General features: G+C 41.9%; 1 protein-coding gene across 6 annotated transcripts in view; it reads left to right on the top strand.

Annotated features, from left to right (window-relative positions):
* LG04H6orf118 (linkage group 04 C6orf118 homolog) overlaps nt 1-20,493 on the top strand; it is a 247,397-nt gene that overhangs the window by 210,258 nt on the left and 16,646 nt on the right. For all 6 annotated transcript variants that reach the window (XM_073627494.1, XM_073627493.1, XM_073627492.1 and 3 more), the window contains one exon: nt 3,899-3,952. In XM_073627494.1, coding sequence (XP_073483595.1) covers nt 3,899-3,952 — 54 coding nt within the window. The remainder of the gene's footprint in view (nt 1-3,898; nt 3,953-20,493) is intronic.

Raw genomic sequence — 20,493 nt, 5'->3', positions numbered from 1 at the left:
CGACGAACACAGGGGAAAAACAGAACAGCCTCTGGTGGGTAAAATATTTAAATGGTTGATTTGTGTGTGGGTCACTAAACCACAAAACAAGGTAGAACGTGGTAGGGTGTAGGGGTACCCATAAGGTAGCTATAAGTTTGGAACCCAGTGTGCAGAGAAAAGGGACTAGAAATAGAGTAGTTAGGGAAGAAACAAAGAAGAAAGAAGGAAGAAAGTAAGGAAAAAGAGGGGGGGGGAAAGGGGGGGGGGAAGGGGAGGGAGGAAAACGGGGGGAGGGGGGGGGGAAGGAGGAAGGAAAGAGGAAGACAGGGGGGGGTTTAGGGGTGAGGGGGAAGGGAGGAGGGAGGGGGAGGGGAGAGGGAAAAAGGGGGGGGAGGGGGGGGAGGGAGAGGGGGAAGGGCGGGAGGGGAGAGGGGGGGAGGGAAGTGGAGAGAGAGAAGGGGGGAAAAATGAGAGGGGGGGGGGAAGGGGGAAGGGGGGGAGGGGGGGAGGGAAGGAAATAGTTGGGGTAGGGTGGTGAGAGAGGGCCAAAAGCTAGATCCAGATGAGAATAGGTAAGACTAGGAGGAAAAAGAGGGAAGGAGAATGCACACAGGTAATAAGGGCCATAACTTACCCCTGCAACGTGGTCAACGAGGGTAGTAAAATGGAGTAAAAGAGGAGCATACACTGATGAAGATCGTGGTGAAGGAACGTTTAAACGATCCAGGCGCTCATGGGTAAATAATGAAAGCTCCACAAGGGTGGAGCCAGTAATCTGTGCAAGAGGGGTAATATCCGCAGTAACTGTAATAGAGTAAGGTAAGTTTATACTCTAAGGTACTAGAGGGAGGGGAAGGAGAAAAGTGCCCACAAAACAGGGGGACAATAACGATAGCTTGCTACAGTAGAAGATATCAAAACATAGGAGTAAGTATAGGTAGCAAGTACAAAGAGTATAAACGTGACAAGTTATCTGTGGTCCCCCACAAGGAAGTGATAGTGAAATACCAGTATGAGAACATACACAGGCGCTGCATAGATAGATAGAAAGAAAGAAAGAAAGAAAGAAAGAAAGAAAGAAAGAAAGAAAGAAAGAAAGAAAGAAAGAAAGAGAGAGAGAAAGAAAGAAAGAAAGAAAGAAAGAAAGAAAGAAAGAAAGAAAGAAAGAAAGAAAGAAAGAAAGATGGAAAGAAAGAGATAGATAGATGGAAAGAAAGAAAGAAAGAAAGAAAGAAAGAAAGAAAGATGGAAAGAAAGAAAGATGGAAAGAAAGAGATAGATAGATAGATAGAAAGAAAGAAAGAAAGAAAGAAAGAAAGAAAGAAAGAAAGAAAGAAAGAAAGAAAGATGGAAAGAAAAGAAAAGAAAAGATAGATAGAAGGAAAGAAAAGATAGATGGAAGGAAAGAAAGATAGATGGAAGGAAAGAAAGATGGAAAGAAAGAAAGAAAGAAAGAAAGAAAGAAAGAAAGAAAGAAAGAAAGAGAGAGAGAGAGAGAGAGAGAGAGAGAGAGAGAGAGAGAGAGAAAGAAAGAAAGATAGATAGATAGATAGATAGAAGGAAGGAAGGAAAGAAAGAAAGAGAAGAGGGTGGAGACGGAAGGGAAGGAAGAGCATCCCCTACATCAGTGTACTCACTGGGAGGCAGGAGGGACTGGATGGATGGATGGATCAGACTCCCCTTGTCCTTTTCTCTTTGCTGGGCTCCAGTTTGAATCTTCCCGCCCACACATCCCCTTCTCTGAGACAGAACAGAGAACACTGCCGAGGAGAGTGGGCGGGGCAGACACAGGAGGAGAGGGCGGGAGGAGGAGGAGCAGAAGCTCTCTCTCCTCTTCTGTCTGGCTGTGCGGGCAGCAGGGGGAGGGGGGAGATCTGTCAGAGCTCTACTGAGCAGCTCTCCCTGTCTGTGATCCGGAGCTCCGATCACACGTCTCACTCGCAGCCTGTTATCTCTCCCTATAGCAGAGCGAGGAGACTCGGGACTGTGAGATGGTGGAGATCTTTGCTGCTGGAAGGGGCGGCTCTCTAATTAGGTAAACTAGCCAGCTGTGCGAGGCCCCTATGACTGCGAGGCCTGAGGCCACCGCCTATTTCGCCTAATTAGAGAGCCGCCTCTGCTTTCCAGCAGCTATCACAGGAGCAAAGGAGGCAAAGGACTACATGACAGAGCTGCAAATGTTCTATCCTGGCAACTCTGAAGTCTCTTGCTAGCAGCGTGTTTAGAAATCAGTGTGAGAAGAGGGGAGCGCTGACCATGCTGCTCAGAAACCACTGGCTGGATTTGAGCAGGAGCAAATGCAATGTGCACTGGGTTCCCTCTGGGATTTCACAAGCAATTTAAACTTCTGGCAATACTTCTTTTACATTGGTGAATAGTACTGAAGTGCCCCTTACATGAATTATTGCTTACATTGGTGGTGAGTGGTAAAGAGTTCTATTAAACTGCTGGTCAGTGGAGAAAAGTTGTCTTGCAGTTGTGGCTAGTGGTTTCCTTTACATTGGTGATCTGGCAAGTAATGCTCTCTTTCATTGATGGTCAGTGGTGACATGCACTGTAAATTAGCAATGGCAAAATGCTTCTATGTTGGTGGTCAGTGGGGAAATGCTATCTCACATTGGTGATCAGGAGAGAACTGTCTCCTAATTACATAGTTGCATAGTTAGGTTGAAAAAAGACACAAGTCCGTTTAGTTCAACCAATATAAAGAAAAAAAATAAATATATCATACAATCCCATATACACAATATTGGTTTTCAATAGGGAAGTGATGTCTTTAGGATTCACTATACTAGGGATCCACCAAACCTTGCTTTGCTATTGGATATACTGCACACACATAATCAATAGATAATTGGGTTCCACTGTGCTCCTTACTAGTGTGCTTCCACAATTATATAGTCCATATTCTGAGACAAGTGAATTAAACAATCAGCACTCTATATTTAAAAGGAATGTACCACACATGCCTTATGCAATGCATCAGTAACATACCAGCACCATGATAGGAAGTCACAGGAAGCAGGAAAAATATTGTCAAGTTGTAACCCTTCTTCACTCTACTAAAATTGTGTTTTTGTTTTTGTGTGCGTCTCAGTTGGATAGATAGAAAGCAAGGGAAGAGCTTCCCAGTAGAGGCACTGATGGCAAGCAAAACTTGACAGTGATTGTAAGAGTTGGTGTCAATGGGACACAATGGGATACAACTTGCTTTCAGGTGCATTCCACTTGTATTTGATAGACTCTTCAGAGTTTATTCAGAATTCACAGACAGTTACATTTTTTCTGCAGTTGACCTCCTCTTAACCTGCATTTGACTTCCTTCTAAGTTGCATTAGTCTACTTCATGACTATTTGACATTTCTTTTGAGTGAAGCAGTTCTGATGCAACCAAAAGGGCATTGATAAATCTCTAAGCCTTCTCAGCTCTGTCCTAAACTAAATAAAACACTTTGTCTAAGGTTGGGATTTACCAGTGCATTTATAAATGTTTATCAAACATGTATCAGGCAACTTATATGAATAGTTGAAGTTGGTAGTCCCCAAGAACACTGATGATAGTTGGATTTTTTTTTAATGAAAAAATGCTCTGCACTTGGCCATGTGATTTTTTTTTTTTTTTTTTGCAGGAGACACATAGAGCAACCTCACTAGGTGCTGCAACAACCAATGCTGCCTCTTTGTACTTAACCCACAAAATAAAGATACAATTATATATTATAATATATATAGATTATAGATTTATTTTTATACTTATGAGGAAATGTTTAAATCAGAGTTCACTTTTCAGTGTGTTTACTTCATTAAACTATGACTTAAATCAATATTAATCTTTACGTATTGAGTGTGTGAGTGTATTACTGTAAATATATATTTCTATGTGTTTCCTTTGCATAAAACATTTTACTTATTGCAGATAGAGACCGTGAAACTTCAGTCATCAAACTTTTTTCTTCAAAGAACAAATAAGGTAAAATTTGGTGATTGTCACATTTGCTGCTTTAGAAGTATGCCCCTATACTGTATGTTTTCTTTATCTTGGTTGGAACTGAAAAACACAATTTAAAATGTTTTCTAGTCCTATAAAAAATGAATACCTCTTATGTATATTGTGTATTCTCATTTCCAATCAGCAGGACAAGCTCTAGATTGATTTTCACAAGTTTGTCTATCAGCGTATGGAAAAAAATCCTATAGTTTGCAGGTCTCAGTAGCTAAAGCTCAAATGAACATGTACCATGATGGGCAGGGCAAAGTTTCAATGAAAAATAGAGATTCTGAAACCATTTTCTGATGTGCTCTTTATTTACCATAATGCTTTTGGCATTGTCATGGATGCAGCCTGTATTAAAGAGTAACTTTTGTCGAGATAAAAAAAAAAGAAAAAACTCCCCTGGATGTACATTATAAGGATTTTAATAGGCAGATTCCTACGTTTTGCTGCTGTGAAGAAGAGGCTCCTTACCACGATCAGAGATGCGATGTGTCAGAGTGACACACAGCGCCACCGATCACCGCGCTGCGTGCCCCCGCTGGCATGTTATCCCGAAAGACGTCATATGACATCCTTTCAGGATAACAGAACCACTGCCCGGCTGTCATTCTGCTATAAGCTGGGCGGGAAGTGGTTAAACAGACCTCAGATCATATAACAAACAGTGTGACTAGGGAAATCAGAGAACTGGGCCAACGCACTGCAGGTTGATGAACTTGAAAATAAAACCCAGGCTTATGCAGTTGAATTTGAAGACCTCAAAGAGGAAAACTTAGTCCTTCAATCTCGTTTAGAAGATTATGAAAATAGGGCCCAGCGTTCCAATATCCGTATACGCGGCATACCTGAATCTGTCACTGATTTGCAAACCACTATGCTATCCCTATTTCAAGAACTACAGCATTCCACACGAATCGAATGAATGGAGATGAACGAGGTTCACAGAGCCCTCACACCTCGCAAAGCTGATGGACCACTGCGCGATATTATCGCAAAATTTAATTTTTTCTGTACCAAGGAACAACTTCTAGCTGCAGCTAGAGCAAAAGATTCACTGATTTTCCAGGGACATACCTATCAACTTTTTGCTGATCTATCTTTACTCACCCTCTCTAAGCGTCAGACTTTGAAGCCACTTCTACAAGTTTTACAGTGACATCAAATCACCTATCAATGGGGTTTTCCATTTTCAATTCGCGTCACTTACCAAGGATCTAAATATGTCTGCCATTCTGTTGAAGAACTCCAATCTTCTTTACTAAACATCCAGCTTCTAGAATGCCCTCTCAACCAAAGCAACGCACAAAATCGAATGGTTACCCATCCCCTGCAAAAATCAGCTGGCAGTGAAGGTAATAAAAGTCACCAGGGAAAATTAAAATGTGGTAGTTTTTCTTCTACGCCAACTCCTGAGGACTCTATGGAATGACTTTTTTCTTTTTGTTTGACTCGATGTCAGGTATTTTTATATCTTTAACTTTCAACTAACTAGATGTTTGGTAAACTTTTTTTTTAATTCTATTGTTTAACTCCCTCCTTTTTCTGCTGGTCTATTTGTTTTTTTTTGTTTTTTTTTTCCTGACAGCAGCGAGTTGTTCACTATATTTCTTTACATAGCCTAAGCTATTATTCGTTTTTTTGAATGTTTTCTGTGATGTTTTTTGTTACTTGTATACACCTTACCCCATCCCTTTCTCATGACACATTGATGGGTATGGAACTTTTTGGGACAATGGTATCATTTCTATTCATGTATTACTTTTCATTGTAGGCAGTGTTCCCTTCGGTGGTGTTTTTGTGCCTCCAGTTTGCTACCCTCGGATCACCATTATTATGTGGGCTTCTGATGGTAGCTCTTTTGCCTCTGGTGGACCGTTTGTCGCTCCCCCAGTATGCTGTTCTGGTGAGCTATTAGCTCTCTATTATTTTACTAATCTTAGTAATATCTACTTGACGAAAGCCAATTCCTTTCCTTTTCTTCCAGCCTTTCTTTTTTCCTACCCCCTATACTGAATTGTATGTGATAGTAACAAAAAGATAAAAAAAGACTGGAATCCACTTATGTTTAAGTGTCAAAAATTATAATAATAATGATTGATCGGCCGATACGTCTATATGACGGGGTATCTCCCTAGTAGCAGAATAATAATCTAGTAAGAAAAAAAGGGGGGTTGGGACCAGAGCAGTCCCAGAACTGCAATCAATGGGAGAATCACAACAGTATTGATCAATGAAAAATACAACTTTATTGATTATTGCACAGTACTATAAAAATATATACAGTGGGGACGGAAAGTATTCAACCCCCTTAAATTTTTCACTCTTTGTTATATTGCAGACATTTGCTAAAATCATTTAAGTTCATTTTTTTCCTCATTAATGTACACACAGCACCCCATATTGACAGAAAAACACAGAATTGTTGACATTTTTACAGATTTATTAAAAAAAGAAAAACTGAAATATCACATGGTCCTAAGTATTCAGACCCTTTGCTGTGACACTCATATTTAACTCAGGTGCTGTCCATTTCTTCTGATCATCCTTGAGATGGTTCTACACCTTCATTTGAGTCCAGCTGTGTTTGATTATACTGATTGGACTTGATTAGGAAAGCCACACACCTGTCTATATAAGACCTTACAGCACACAGTGCATGTCAGAGCAAATGAGAATCATGAGGTCAAAGGAACTGCCTGAAGATATCAGAGACAACTCAGGCACAGATATGGCCAAGGTTACAAAAAAATTTCTGCTGCACTTAAGATTTCTAAGAGCATATCCTTAAATGGAAGACGTTTGGGACGACCAGAACCCTTCCTAGAGCTGGCCGTCCGGCCAAACTGAGCTATCGGGGGAGAAGAGCCTTGGTGAGAGAGGTAAAAAAGAACCCAAAGATCACTGTGGCTGAGCTCCAGATATGCATTTGGGAGATGGGAGAAAGTTGTAGAAAGTCAACCATCACTGCAGCCCTCCACCAGTCGGGGCTTTATGACAGAGTGGCTCGACGGAAGCCTCTCCTCAGTGCAAGACACATGAAAGCCTGCATGGAGTTTGCTAAAAAACACTGAAGGACACTGAAGGACTCCAAGATGGTGAGAAATAAGATTCTCTGGTCTGATGAGACCAAGATAGAACTTTTTGGCCTTAATTCTAAGTGGTATAAGTGGAGAAAACCAGGCACTGCTCATCACCTGTCCAATACAGTCCCAACAGTGAAGCATGATGGTGGCAGCATCATGCTGTGGGGGTGTTTTTCAGCTGCAGGGACAGGACGACTGGTTGCAATAGAGGGAAAGATGAATGCGGCCAAGTACAGGGATATCCTGGACGAAAATCTTCTCCAGAGTGCTCAGGACCTCAGACTGGGCCGAAGGTTTACCTTCCAACAAGACAATGACCCTAAGCACACAGCTAAAATAACGAAGGAGTGGCTTCACAACAACTCCGTGACTGTTCTTGAATGGCCCAGCCAGAGCCCTGACTTAAACCCAATTGAGCATCTCTGGAGAGATCTAAAAATGGCTGTCCACCAACATTTACCATCCAACCTGACAGAACTGGAGAGGATCTGCAAGGAGGAATGGCAGAGGATCCCAGAATCCAGGTGTAAAAAACATGTTGCATCTTTCCCAAAAAGACTCATGGCTGTATTAGATCAAAAGGGTGCTTCTACTAAATACTGAGAAAAGGGTCCGAATACTTAGGACCATGTGATATTTCAGTTTTTCTTTTTTTAATAAATCTGCAAAAATGTCAACAATTCTGTGTTTTTCTGTCAATATGAGGTGCTGTGTGTACATTAATGAGGAAAAAAAATGAACTTAAATGATTTTAGCAAATGTCTGCAATATAACAAAGAGTGAAAAATTTAAGGGGGTCTGAATACTTTCCGTCCCCACTGTAAATCTCACTGATGTAGCACCAAGGCCGAATGAGTGAGATGGGTTCCCTCACAAAAAACACCAACACTAACATGTATAGCACACTGTAGAAAAAAAGGGGGTGATAATAAACAACGTTATTACATTAAAAACAAGCATGCTGGCACACCCTCCCCATATATGCAGATCGGCTCTGAGCGGTGGTCTCCCTGAAATAATATGATAAGGACCCTGAGCATATGAGGATAAGAGTCCCTTGTTTGGCAAAGTGGTATCAGCAGCCCAAAAAAAGGAAGGCAAAAAACAAACAGCGAGAACCCGAAGGTGGATCGAACCATCACAAGGAGTCAGAGACAGCACCACTAATTGATCCAGTGCCAGATAATCAAAGTAACAAGGATTTAAAGATTTTGAACCTCTCAAGATTCAAATTGGAATAAAGACATCTGGCACTACTCAGTAGAGGGCTGTCTTTCTCACTCTCGGTGGGAATGGATCAGTTTGGGATCTTTAAGGACCTCAACCCGTTCCTTAGGAAAGTCTACTATAGATCCCTATACTCCGATAGGTCAAAACAGTCTGACATGTCCCTAAAATTAGACACTTACGACACACTAGCCCTGAATCAATTAGAATCTCTATTTGAGGAGGGCGAGGTATCCTCACGTGATGTGGAGACACCCACAAGCTGCAATTGGAGAAGAGATACAGGACTGCGTATTATATCTACCAAGATGCCACAATTCAGGAAGAACAAAAGACTTGGCATCTTTCTGGACCTTGTCCAGGAGGATCTTGCCAAGATAGACTGGCAGATCAATGTTCCAATCTGCCATTGGATGAGTGCAAGGCCCTGAGGGAACTCCGAAAATCTGATGAGATTGTCATCAAACCCAGTGACAAGGGGGGGAATGTGGTTCTCCTTTCTGTGGAGTTGTATGAAACAGAAGTACGTCGGTTGCTCTCTGATCAATCTACATATCAAAAACTGCAATCCAACCCATTCAACCCCCTTTTAGAGCTCATCAATGACAGTTTGCTCCGGGCCCTGGAAGTCACGTTAAAACTAAAAAAGAACATGACTATTTGAAGGTCACGGACTTTAATGTGCCAGTGTTCTATATAATACCGAAAATCCATAAACATATGGAGAGGCCCCCGGGAAGACTAATTGTATCAGCCATCAGAGGCCCTTTGGAGAGGGTGGGCAAATACATTGACTGTCTGATCAAGGGTCTGGTGGAACTACTACCCTCATACATATAAATACAATAAGTGCGCTTGCAATCAAATGATCATAAAAACTAAATTCATATACTGCTTGCATAAAAAATAAAAAATATATAAGTGCATATATATTGTGCATAGTTAGTGAATCACATAACACAATCAAGCAGTGCTTGAAAATGGATAAATGAATAAATAATGAAACATGTGTATAGACATATAGAGATCAAAATATCCTGAGTGATGAAAACGAAAAGATAACTAAACAGAAAAGTCAAGTTCATCAAAAGCAGTTCAATAAAGATGCATCAGTCCCTTTCAAGGGAGGATCACATATCCACAGGTCTTTGAAAATCACCAATATGAGTGAAACAGAAGAAAAAGTGGTGTGGAGGGTTATCCAGACAGACAGTGACTCCAGGGGATGGACCCTTACCAGGAATGGTGGCCCTCACTGATAGCAAGGTCTCGTGAGCGTGCAGATACAGCCCTCTGCAGGGACAACTGGATGGTGGCGTCCGGATCAGCCGATACTTGCAGCGTTCCAATAGGGGATGATTCCAATGTGTCAACCTGGAAGGGGGCACCCGCTTTCAATGATATCAGCAATAGTGCAGGCAAACATCAGCAACCCTTCTGGCATCTGTAAAGCAACTCTTTTAGCTTCAGCTTGCTGAATCCTCCATATTGTCTTAGAAATTTCAAAGTTATAGTTTTGAGGTAGTACAGAAATGGCTTCCATGAGTAAAGGTATCTGGGAAATTTCATCAGGTATTTGGTTGGCCACACGATGGGCAGTTGGGATTTTACTGCTCCTGCCGCGGTTAAGGCTTCGGGACCAGAGAGAGGGTCGGCTCCATGGTTCTGTACTGTCCCCAGATCCTTGGGTTGCCTCAGCTCGTTTTCATCACTCAGGATATTTTGATCTCTATATGTCTATACACATGTTTCATTATTTATTCATTTATCCATTTTCAAGCACTGTTTGATTGTGTTATGTGATTCACTAACTATGCACAATATATATGCACTTATATATTTTTTATTTTTTATGCAAGCAGTATATGAATTTAGTTTTTATGATCATTTGATTGCAAGCGCACTTATTGTATTTATATTGATTTAATACACAGATATTGGTATTTTTTTGTTGCAGCTGCACCTTAGTTCCTTGCTAATTGCGTTTTAGCGCAGGTTCTCCTTGTTTTTATTTCATGTTTACTACCCTCATACGTTCGGGACACCGGGGGCATGTTGAATAAAATCAACAATTTAACAGTCCACTCTGGAGCCCTCCTTGTAGGGATAGACGTTGAATCTTTGTATACATCGATCCCACACGAACTGGGCATTTTTGCGGTCCACCACTTCCTTGTTTAGAAATTCCCCCATATGGGTGCACAAAATGAGTTTATTTTGGAACTACCGTATTTATCGGCATATAACACACACTTTTTTCCCCTGAAAATCAGGGGAAAATCGTGGGTGCGTGTTATAGGCCGATCCCCGCCAATTTTGTGTGATCGGAGTGATCACAGCGATTGCCGCGATCGGCGCCGACATACACAGCTGTGTGTTAATTCAAATATGGCGCCGAGACTGCAGGGACTTGGCGGAGCCGAGTTACACATACCCGAGTGTCCTTGGCTTTTCTCGGCACCGCTCACAGTCCGCCCAGTCCCGCCATTGGACCTGTGTTATGTCCATCATAGGGCGGGACTGGGCGTGACTGTGAGCGGCGCCGAGAAAAGCCGAGGACTCTCGGGTATGTGTATCTCGGCTCCGACGAGTCCCTGCAGTCTCGGCGCCATATTTGAATTTACACACGGCTGTGTATGTCGGCAGGGATCGCGGTGATCACACAAGGCTGCACTGGGGCAAGGCTGCACTGGGGCAAGGCTGCACTGGGGAAAGGCTGCACTGGGGCAAAGCTGCACTGGGGCAAAGCTGCACTGACAAAGCTGCACTGAAATGGCTGCACTGACATGGCTGCACTGGGGCAAAGCTGCACTGACAAGGCTGCAATGGACACTGGGGCAAGGCTGCACTGACAATTCTGCACTGGGGCAAAGCTGCACTGACAAGGCTGCAATGGACACTGGGACAAGGCTGCACTGACAATTCTGCACTGGGGCAAAGCTGCACTGACAAGGCTGCAATGGACACTGGGGCAAGGCTGCACTGACACTGACAAGGCTGCAGATGGACACCGATAACGCTGCATTGATGGGCATTTTAATGTAAGTTTTTCTTCCTTAAACTTTACTCCTAAAAGTTTTTTTCCTTAAAATTCCCTCCTAAACTTGGGGTGTGTGTTATACGCCGATAAATACGGTACTTGAAATGGCTCTAAAGAATAATTACTTCCAATTTGCGAGCCACTACTATCGACAGCTGCGCGGCACCTCTATGGGGGCCCCATGGGCTCCAGCGTATGCTTGCTTCATCTTCACCTAAATAGTATCAGACTCAAGGAAGAGACCCCAATAGCACAACACTTCCTAGAATTTCACAAAGGGAGTCCCTCAGGCCTCTCTGTCAAAAGTTTCTTTGCCCTCAATTTATCAGACCGAAGGTGACTTTGACACTGTACTTCTGAGAACAGAAAAACTATGGATTTTTAGGCTCCAGACCCTCCAGCCGTGGGGACTCAATGTTGAACTGAGTCTGAAGGTATTCCTGGAGCCTTAAATCTGGGGAGTGTCTCTTTCATTAAGTGAATGTACAATGACCCTCTTTAATGTGGCCATGTATCTACTATTGGTTCATACCCTGCAGACTCTCCCCCTTCTCCACTTTCATTGTATGATGGGTATATGTCTCCTACATTATAGGATACTGCCTTTAACATTTTTGAACTTTGAGCTCTTTTCAGCTCCATTCGTTTTGCTTCCTGCTTTCAACATGTTGTGAATCGCATCCCTCTGCATATAAACAACCCTGTTTAAACTGTCTGTCACATCCCAATACACTGCTGTGATTCCGTGTTTGGGAAATCTCTTTTGAGTTAGTGAGATTTGGCTTAATTTGTCAGTCTCTGGTCTTTCTTGATCTATTTGTCGTCACAGCCCTGCATGATTCTTAACCTTTTTTGCCTGTTTTCCTTTTATGTTTAAGATAGCTGTAGTATTAAGTTGTTACCACATGATGACGATATGCATTCCAAGGTGTGAGTGCTTTTGATTGGCAGGTATGCCCTATAAAAGAATGATCGTTTCATAAGCACAAACTTTTCCTGGAGCAGTGATCACTCCTTCCTACAAACGTCCAGATAAGGTGCTTGTTCAAAGCACGAAACGCGTCGACGTAGTGATGCTATAGATGCTGGCAGCCAGCATCACTCCTTCCTACAAACGTCCAGATGAAGTGCTTGTTCAAAGCACGAAACGCGTCGACGTAGTGATGCTATAGATGCTGGCAGCCCCCCCTGACACCCCACTCTATCTCTGACAGCAGTGGGACGTTCCCTGCTATTTTTATACTGAAGAAACAAGCGTTATCATGGAATTACCTAAGAGCTCCCTCCAGTGGCCAAACACAGCAACACCATCTGTGCAGTGAACCGAACACAAACTGATCCATTGCTTTCCATGCAAATGAGTTGCTACACCGTTGGACACATGGAAATCTCCAAGTCTGCATGTCAGCAGCTTTTCTTTGCCTGACCAGCCGGAACCACAGCATGTGAGACACCCCCAATAAGGACTCAGTGACTACAGACAAGGGAAGGGTAAGAACCCCACAGGGACAGTTACCTCCCCGCTATTTGTGTCTTTACGCACACTTAAACCTGTGGTCACAGCTTGCTGCTATAAGGCTAGGCTGCAGCAGCACTGTGTTTTGAACCACCCTGGCACGTGTTTACAGTCTGTTGCATTTGCTGAATGAACTGTGTATATTCAAGTGTGCCTCTATCTTTCTTTGGAATCCTGGAGACTTACTGATCGATTTATACATGGATACATTGTTATTGGACCATATCCACTGGCCTGGCTTTCAGTGTTACCTACATGCTTGTTATTATCACATACAATCTACGGTTCCACTGCCTATTGTGCACGTCTACTGACTCCTTCACCTTTCATTCAGCAAGTCCGTGCCAGGGCATTAGTGTACAAGGTTACATGAAGTCAGTTTTTGGGGGGCCTGCTGATACCACTTTGCCAAACAAGGGACTCTTATCCTCATACGCTCAGGGTCCTTATCATATCATTTCAGGGAGACCACCGCTTAGAGCCGATCTGCATATATGGGGGAGGGTGTGCCAGCATGCTTGTTTTTAATGTAACAATGTTGTTTATTATCACCCCTTTTTTTTCTACAGTGTGCTATACATGTTAGTGTTGGTGTTTTTTGTGAGGGAACCCATCTCGCTCATACAGCCTTGGTTTGAGATTTATATATTTTTATAGTACTGTGCAATAATCAATAAAGTTGTATTTTTCATTGATCAATACTGTTGTGATTCTCCCATTGATTGCAGTCCTGGTCTCAACCCCCCTTTTTTTCTTATTAAATTGTATGTGATCCTACTGTCATAACTTTTTATTATGCAACACCTTATATTACCAATATGGCCCCTTAAACATTTTGACCCTAAATGTCCAAGGTCTTAACCACTTCTATTCTGGCACTCCTCTCCTTCAAAATTACTCAGAACCCCCAAACATTATATATGTTTTTTTTAATAAAGACTCTAGGGAATAAAATAGTGGTCGCTGCAACTTTTTATGTCACACGGTATTTGCGCAGCAATTTTTCAAACACGGGCCTCCGAAGGTCATAGAGATGACTGGGGACAATCTGGTCACCAGAAATTTCTATGCTCAACTTCCGGCGGTGGCCGATTCATTCTCTGGCTTGCCGATCACACGGGCGAGTCGGTAGAAGCATTGTAGGGCGGCAGGAGGAGGGGAGGATGTCCCTTCCAGCCACCTGTAAGAACGATCAAGCGGCTGAACTGCCACTATGATTGTTCTTCTGGTGCAGAGAATTGCCGACTGAAAAAGATGATATCTGAATGATGCCTGCAGGCATCATTTAGATATCCCCACTTGAACTCCAGGATGTCATATGACTTGCTTGGGCTGGTTAATATACCACAAAAATGCACTAAAGCATTCCGTTCATTTGCCGCAGCTAAAATCCACATTCTTTGCCTACAGGAAACCAATTTTCCTCAACAATCTACTCCTAAGTTTTTCAACTCCTCTTATCCACAGGTATATACAGCCTCGGCAGCTACTAAACAATGAGGTGTTTTTGTAGCTATTCACCGTACAACCTCATTTGTACTTTCATCTAAAATTAAAGATCCTGAAGGCCGTTACTTCATTCCTATTGGGCACATTTCTGATGTTGTAAAGGGTGCATCCATGCTAGGAACTAAATTTAATAAGCAGCTGTGCACTATAACCCAGACACCAGGCACAGATAATATATGTAAAAAGAGTGCAGCGCTAAAAAATAAAAGTGCATTTGTGCGAATACAAATATCAAAATATACTAATATGCAGGCAATCCATTGTATATAAACAATAATAACTGTGAATAAAGTTTGAAGACACATATGCAAAATTACATTACATGTGAATAAAGTGCAATTGTGCAAACAAAACATTCATATAAAGCTGGATTCCATCAAAGAAAGTCCCATAGAAGAAAAAAGTGTTTGGAAATGATCATACATCTGACGGGGTGACACCCATCACCATAATCAAAAATGGAGGCTTAACAGAAAGCCAGCAACCCCTCTTACTCAGAGAGGTCACCCAGCACTTGATTGGATCTTTGATCCACTGAGAAAGCAATCCGGACATTCCTCGCCTATGGCATACACCAGGAGGTTCACAGCAACTCAGGATACAGGATGCAGTATTAGGAAGCTCCGATAGTAGAATGTTTAGGAGACTAAAGGAGTGTGATACTGTCCGACAATCATTTGTTTAACTGTACAACTCAGTTGAACAACAAACTGAAATCTTTTAGGTGGAGGGAAGTAAAAATAAAAAAAATAAAATAATATGGTTGCATAAATGTGCACACTTATGCCCCGTACACACGGTCAGATTTTCCAACGGAAAATGCTCGATGGGACCTTGTTGTCGGAAATTCCGACCGTGTGTAGGCTATATCGGACATTTTCCATCGGAATTTCCGTCACAAAAAATTTGAGAGCTGGTTCTCAAAATTTCCGACAACAAAATCCGTTGTTGTAAATTCTGATCGTGTGTATACAAGTTCCACGCATGCTCGGAATCAAGCAGAAGAGCCGCACTGGCTATTGAACTTCATTTTTCTCGGCTTGTTGTACGTGTTGTACGTCACTGCCTTCTTGACGTTCGGAATTTCCGACAAGATTTGTGTGACCGTGTGTGTGCAAGACAAGTTTGAGCCAACATCCGTCGGCAAAAATCCATGGATTTTGTTGTCGGAATGTCTGATCGTGTGTACGGGACATTAGACTAATAATTTGTCGAAGCACCTTTTGATTTTATTACAGCACTCAGTCTTTTTGGGTATGAGTCTATCAGCATGGCACATCTTGACTTGGCAATATTTGCTCACTCTTCTTTGCAAAAACATTCCAAATCTGTCAGATTGCGAGGACATCTCCTGTGCACAGCCCTCTTTAGATCACCCCACAGATTTTCAATCGGATTCAGGTCTGGGCTCTAGCTAGGCCATTCCAAAACTCTAATCTTCTTCTGGTGAAGCCATGCCTTTGTTGATTTGGATGTGTGTTTTGGGTCATTCTAATGCTGAAAGGTGAGGTTCCCCTTCATGTTCAGCTCTCTAACCTGTTCCAGCTAAAAAAAACAGCCCCAAAGCATGATGCTGCCACCACCATGCTTCACTGTGGGTATGGTGTTCTTTAGGTGATGTGCAGTGTTGTTTTTGTGCCAAACCTATCTTTTGGAATTATGGCCAAAAAAGTTCAACCTCGGTTTTATCAGACCATAACATATTTTCCCACATGCTTTTGGGAGACTTCAGATGTGTTTTTGCAAAATTTAGCCAGGCCTGGATGTTTTTCTTAAGAAAAGGCTTCTGTCTTGCCACTCTACCCCATAGCCCAAACATATGAAGAATATGGGAGATTGTTGTCACATGTTCCACACAGCCAATACTTGCCAGATATTCCTGCAGCTCTTTTAATGTTGCTATAGGCCTATTGGCAGTCTCCCTGACCATTTTTCTTCTTGTCTTTTCCTCAATTTTGGAGGGACGTCCAGTTCTTGGTAATGTCACTGCCATATTTTCTCCACTTGACGATGACTGTCTTCACTGTGTTCCATGGTATATCTAATGCCTTGGAAATTCTTTTGTACCCTTCTCCTGACTGACGCCTTTTAACAATGAGATCCCTCTGATGCTTTGGAAGCTCTCTGCGGACCATGGCTTTTGCTGTAGGATGCGACTAAGAAAAAGTCAGGAAAGACCTACTAGAACAGCTGAACTTTTATTTGGGGTTAATCAGAGGCACTCTAAATGATGACAGGTGTGTACTGACGCCTATTTAACATCAGTTTGAATGTGATTGCTAAATTCTGAACCCAGCTACAACCCCAGTTATAAGAGGGTGTGCACACTTACGCAACCAGATTATTTTAGTTTTTTTATTTTTCCTTCCCCTCCCTAAAAGATTTCAGTTTGTTTTTCAATTGAGTTGTACAGTTTATAGGTCACATTAAAGGTGGAAAAAGTTCTGAAATGATTAATCTTTGTTTCATTTTGTTACATCACAGAAACCTGACATTTTGACAGGGGTGTGTAGACTTTTTATATCCACTGTATACTCAGCTAACTTCCCTCCATTACTAAAACAGTTTACTGAATTATTAGCATAATGGTCCTCTATCCCTCTATCCTGGATAAGCAAAATTAAAGTAATTAAGATGGCTATATTGCCTAATTTTTTTTATATCTTTTTAGAGTCTTGCCCATCCCAGTTCCATCTCACTTTTTACAGCTTATACAGTGCAGAATTATCTCTTTTTTTTGTCTGGGGTAAAATGGAACCTCAAACCTCTAAATCCACTCTGTCTCCCACAATGCTGCAGAGGTTTAGGTCTCCCAAATATTTCTGATTACTATCATGCTGCTCACCTTACACATTTACCAAAATACCATGCAATCAAAGAAATTCCTTTATGGGTAACAATTAGACATGTGCTGATCGAAAAAATTTGTTTTGTTTCAATTCGTTATTTACATTAATTTGTTTAGTTAAATTAGTTTAATTCATTCAATTCGTTTTCGGAATTCGTTTTGTTTATTGAAAAAAAGAAAAATACTGCACCAACCCCTAAGGCCTCATTCACACGAGGCGGACTCCGTTTCACGGAGCCCGCCTCGGTCCGCCGGCTTAGCGGGAGATCTCTCCGTTCATCTCCGCTGAGCCGGCGGATGACAGGTCCCTCTCTGCTCACTGAGCGGGGAGGGGTTTGTCAGGCGCCGCTGCTGCCTATGGAGGGATCGGATGAAAACGGACAGCGTGTCCATTTCATCAGAGCTCATCCGATCCGCCAGCGATGGATCTGGACGTAGGGCCATCCGTCTGCTTTCAGCGGATCAGACCGGGTCGGATGTCAGCGGACATGTCTCCGCTGACATCCGTCGCTCCGTAGGCTAACATGGAGTGTTCAAAACTGACAGGCAGACCTGAACGGTCCGATCGTGTGAAAGGGGCCTAAATGTGAGCAGCCAACACAACAGTAGGACTAATTGTAAACATATATATATATATAAGGTTAAATGTGTACCGCTAATAATATATCTTAGGTGATAAGACCTACCTCGTTTCGTTTATTAGTTTTATTAGTTCGAATAGTTTTCAAATTCGAATAGTTTTCCAATTTCCAAAAAGAATAAAATAGAATAGAAAATAAAGGAATAGAATAGAAGAAAAATAATTTATTTTTATATTCTGTTCCTTTATTTTGTATACTATTTTATTCGCTTTGGAAATTGGAAAACTTTTTGAATTAGAAAACGATTTGAATTTCGTCCAAATTTTTTTTTCGTTATTTCGGATACGTTCAAATTCGGAATTTCGGATACATTCGAATTTCTGAATAACGAAAATTCGTCCAAATTCTAATTCGGAACAAAATGAACCGCACATGTCTAGTAACAATTGAGTCTATTGACTGTGACCCTATTTCAGTATCTAACATGATAATGTTAAGACCAACTGATCATACTTTTATTTGCAATCCTATCACAAAACATTATTTATCCATCTGGGACAGATTCAGAACTTCTCTTGGCCTTCAATCTTCTCGCTCCTTTCTTTTGTTAAAAATCCTGCTTTTTACCCTGCCTGGATCGCTCCTAATTTTTTCAAAGCATGGAATACAGCTAATTTATCCCATTTTTATAATTTGGTATCTGCCGCCTCCATACATTCTTTCTTTTTCTACTTTGTGTGATAAATTTGGACTTCCTCAAACAGAACTGTTGTGCGCAAACTAATGGGGTGGGCAACTACATGGAAAATGAGGTTTAATGTATAAAAATGTAAAATAATGCTTTTGGGTGGCAAAAATATGAAAGCAATCTACTTACTGGGGGGGGAGAACCTCTGGGGGAATCTAGGATGGGAAAGGACCTGGGGGTCCTAGTAGATGATAGGCTCAGCAATGGCATGCAATGCCAAGCTGCTGCTAACAATGCAAACAGAATATTGGCATGCATTAAAAGAGGATTAACTCCAGGGATAAAGCGATAATTTGCCCACTCTACAAGACTCTGGTCCAGCCTCACCTGGAGTATGCTGTCCAGTTCTGGACACCAGTCCTCAGGAAGGATGTACTGGAAATGGAGCGAGTACAAAGAAGGGCAACAAAGCTAATATGGGGTCTGGAGGATATTAGTTATTGTAACGAAACCTCTCACACTCCGCTTGAGTGCTTTCATCATATACCACTTCCTCCCAGTCTGAATATAGATATCAGATATTCCAACTGCTCACAAGCACAAAACAAGACGATGCTTGTTTAGCTGCTGACATGGACTCTTTTATTTGATATGACACACAAATATATATACAGCAGGCTTACATAAAAAATGTAACCAGAAACTTAATTAACATGAGCTAGTTATCTAATCATTTACCCAGACTAGGTGACTCAGAGATATGACCTTTTAGGGTAAGACTTAACGTCCCCTAGCTCACTGACTATACAACACACATTATCATAAACATTGACACAGAACTCCTTCATACAATTGCAGGGTTAATTAGCTCAAACAACAATGGGTGAAATACTCTAAGGCTCCATTCACACTAGCGCGTTTTTTGATGCATTTTGCATTTTGCAGAAATGCATGGGAATTTTTTAACATGGGTTCCTATGGAACATGTTCACATCAATGCTTTTTTGTATCTCTGCGTTTTTGGAAAGCGTCGGGGACTTTTTTTCATGCAAAAAGCAGCGTTTTGCATGTAATGGATTTCAATGGACAAGCATCAAAAACGCAAGTGCACCGTTTTTGCAGCGTTTTTGCAGCGTTTTTGGTGCGTTTTTGGTGCGTTTTTGCCGTTTTTTTTTTTTTTTGTAATTTTTTTTTAAGACTGTAAAAAAAAATGAAAAAAAAAAAAAAAAAACGCAAAACGCAAATCGCGGCAAAAACGCGGCAAAAACACCGCAAAAACGCTACAAAAACGCTGCTCAAAAACGTGCCAAGCATGAAAAGAAAACCTCCAAAAACGCTCAAAAGCAACATGCATAGGTGTGAATCGAGCCTTAGAAGCTGTGGCAAGCCAGACTAGACTCATTTACATTATAGAAGACAACAGACAGGTGGCTGGAGTTGATGACATCAGCATCTCCTCACAATATGTGTCCCAACAGTATGAATCAGTCACTATTTCTAATATGGCTTATACAGGGTCCCCAGAGTCTGTTTGTCTTGGGGGACATGGGCCTGAAAGTAAAGTAACACCACCTCAAGGATCCCCAGGCATACAGCTCACAAAGAGCACCGTTCCCCCAAATGCCAGGGCCCATAATCGGTAGGCAAGAGGCTAGCATTCAGTCCTCTCCAAAAGCCTCTGTCCCGGGTGAGTCTGTCACAGGGGCATCAATAGTTTAAAACTATTAGATAAGCACCTGAACAACCGCAACATACAGGGATATACAATGTAATACTGAAATATAATCACACACATAGGTTGGACTTGATGGACTTGTATCTTTTTTCAATCTCACCTACTATGTAACTATATAAGAGGGGGATCACCAGCAATAAGGTGGCTGAAAACACAGAAAGCATAACTACGTCATTGGGAAAACTTTAGACCCAAACAGAAGACAATTCTGCAGAAACGCTATCCTTGTGGTTACCAAAAGTCAGCATTGACCTGCTGGAAGATAATACTTTTAGTGAGGGACAACAGGC

The sequence above is a fragment of the Aquarana catesbeiana genome, linkage group LG04, assembly GCF_042186555.1.
Source record: "Aquarana catesbeiana isolate 2022-GZ linkage group LG04, ASM4218655v1, whole genome shotgun sequence".
In the NCBI taxonomy this organism is placed as follows: domain Eukaryota; kingdom Metazoa; phylum Chordata; class Amphibia; order Anura; family Ranidae; genus Aquarana; species Aquarana catesbeiana.
This window is presented reverse-complemented; position numbering and strand designations above follow the sequence as displayed.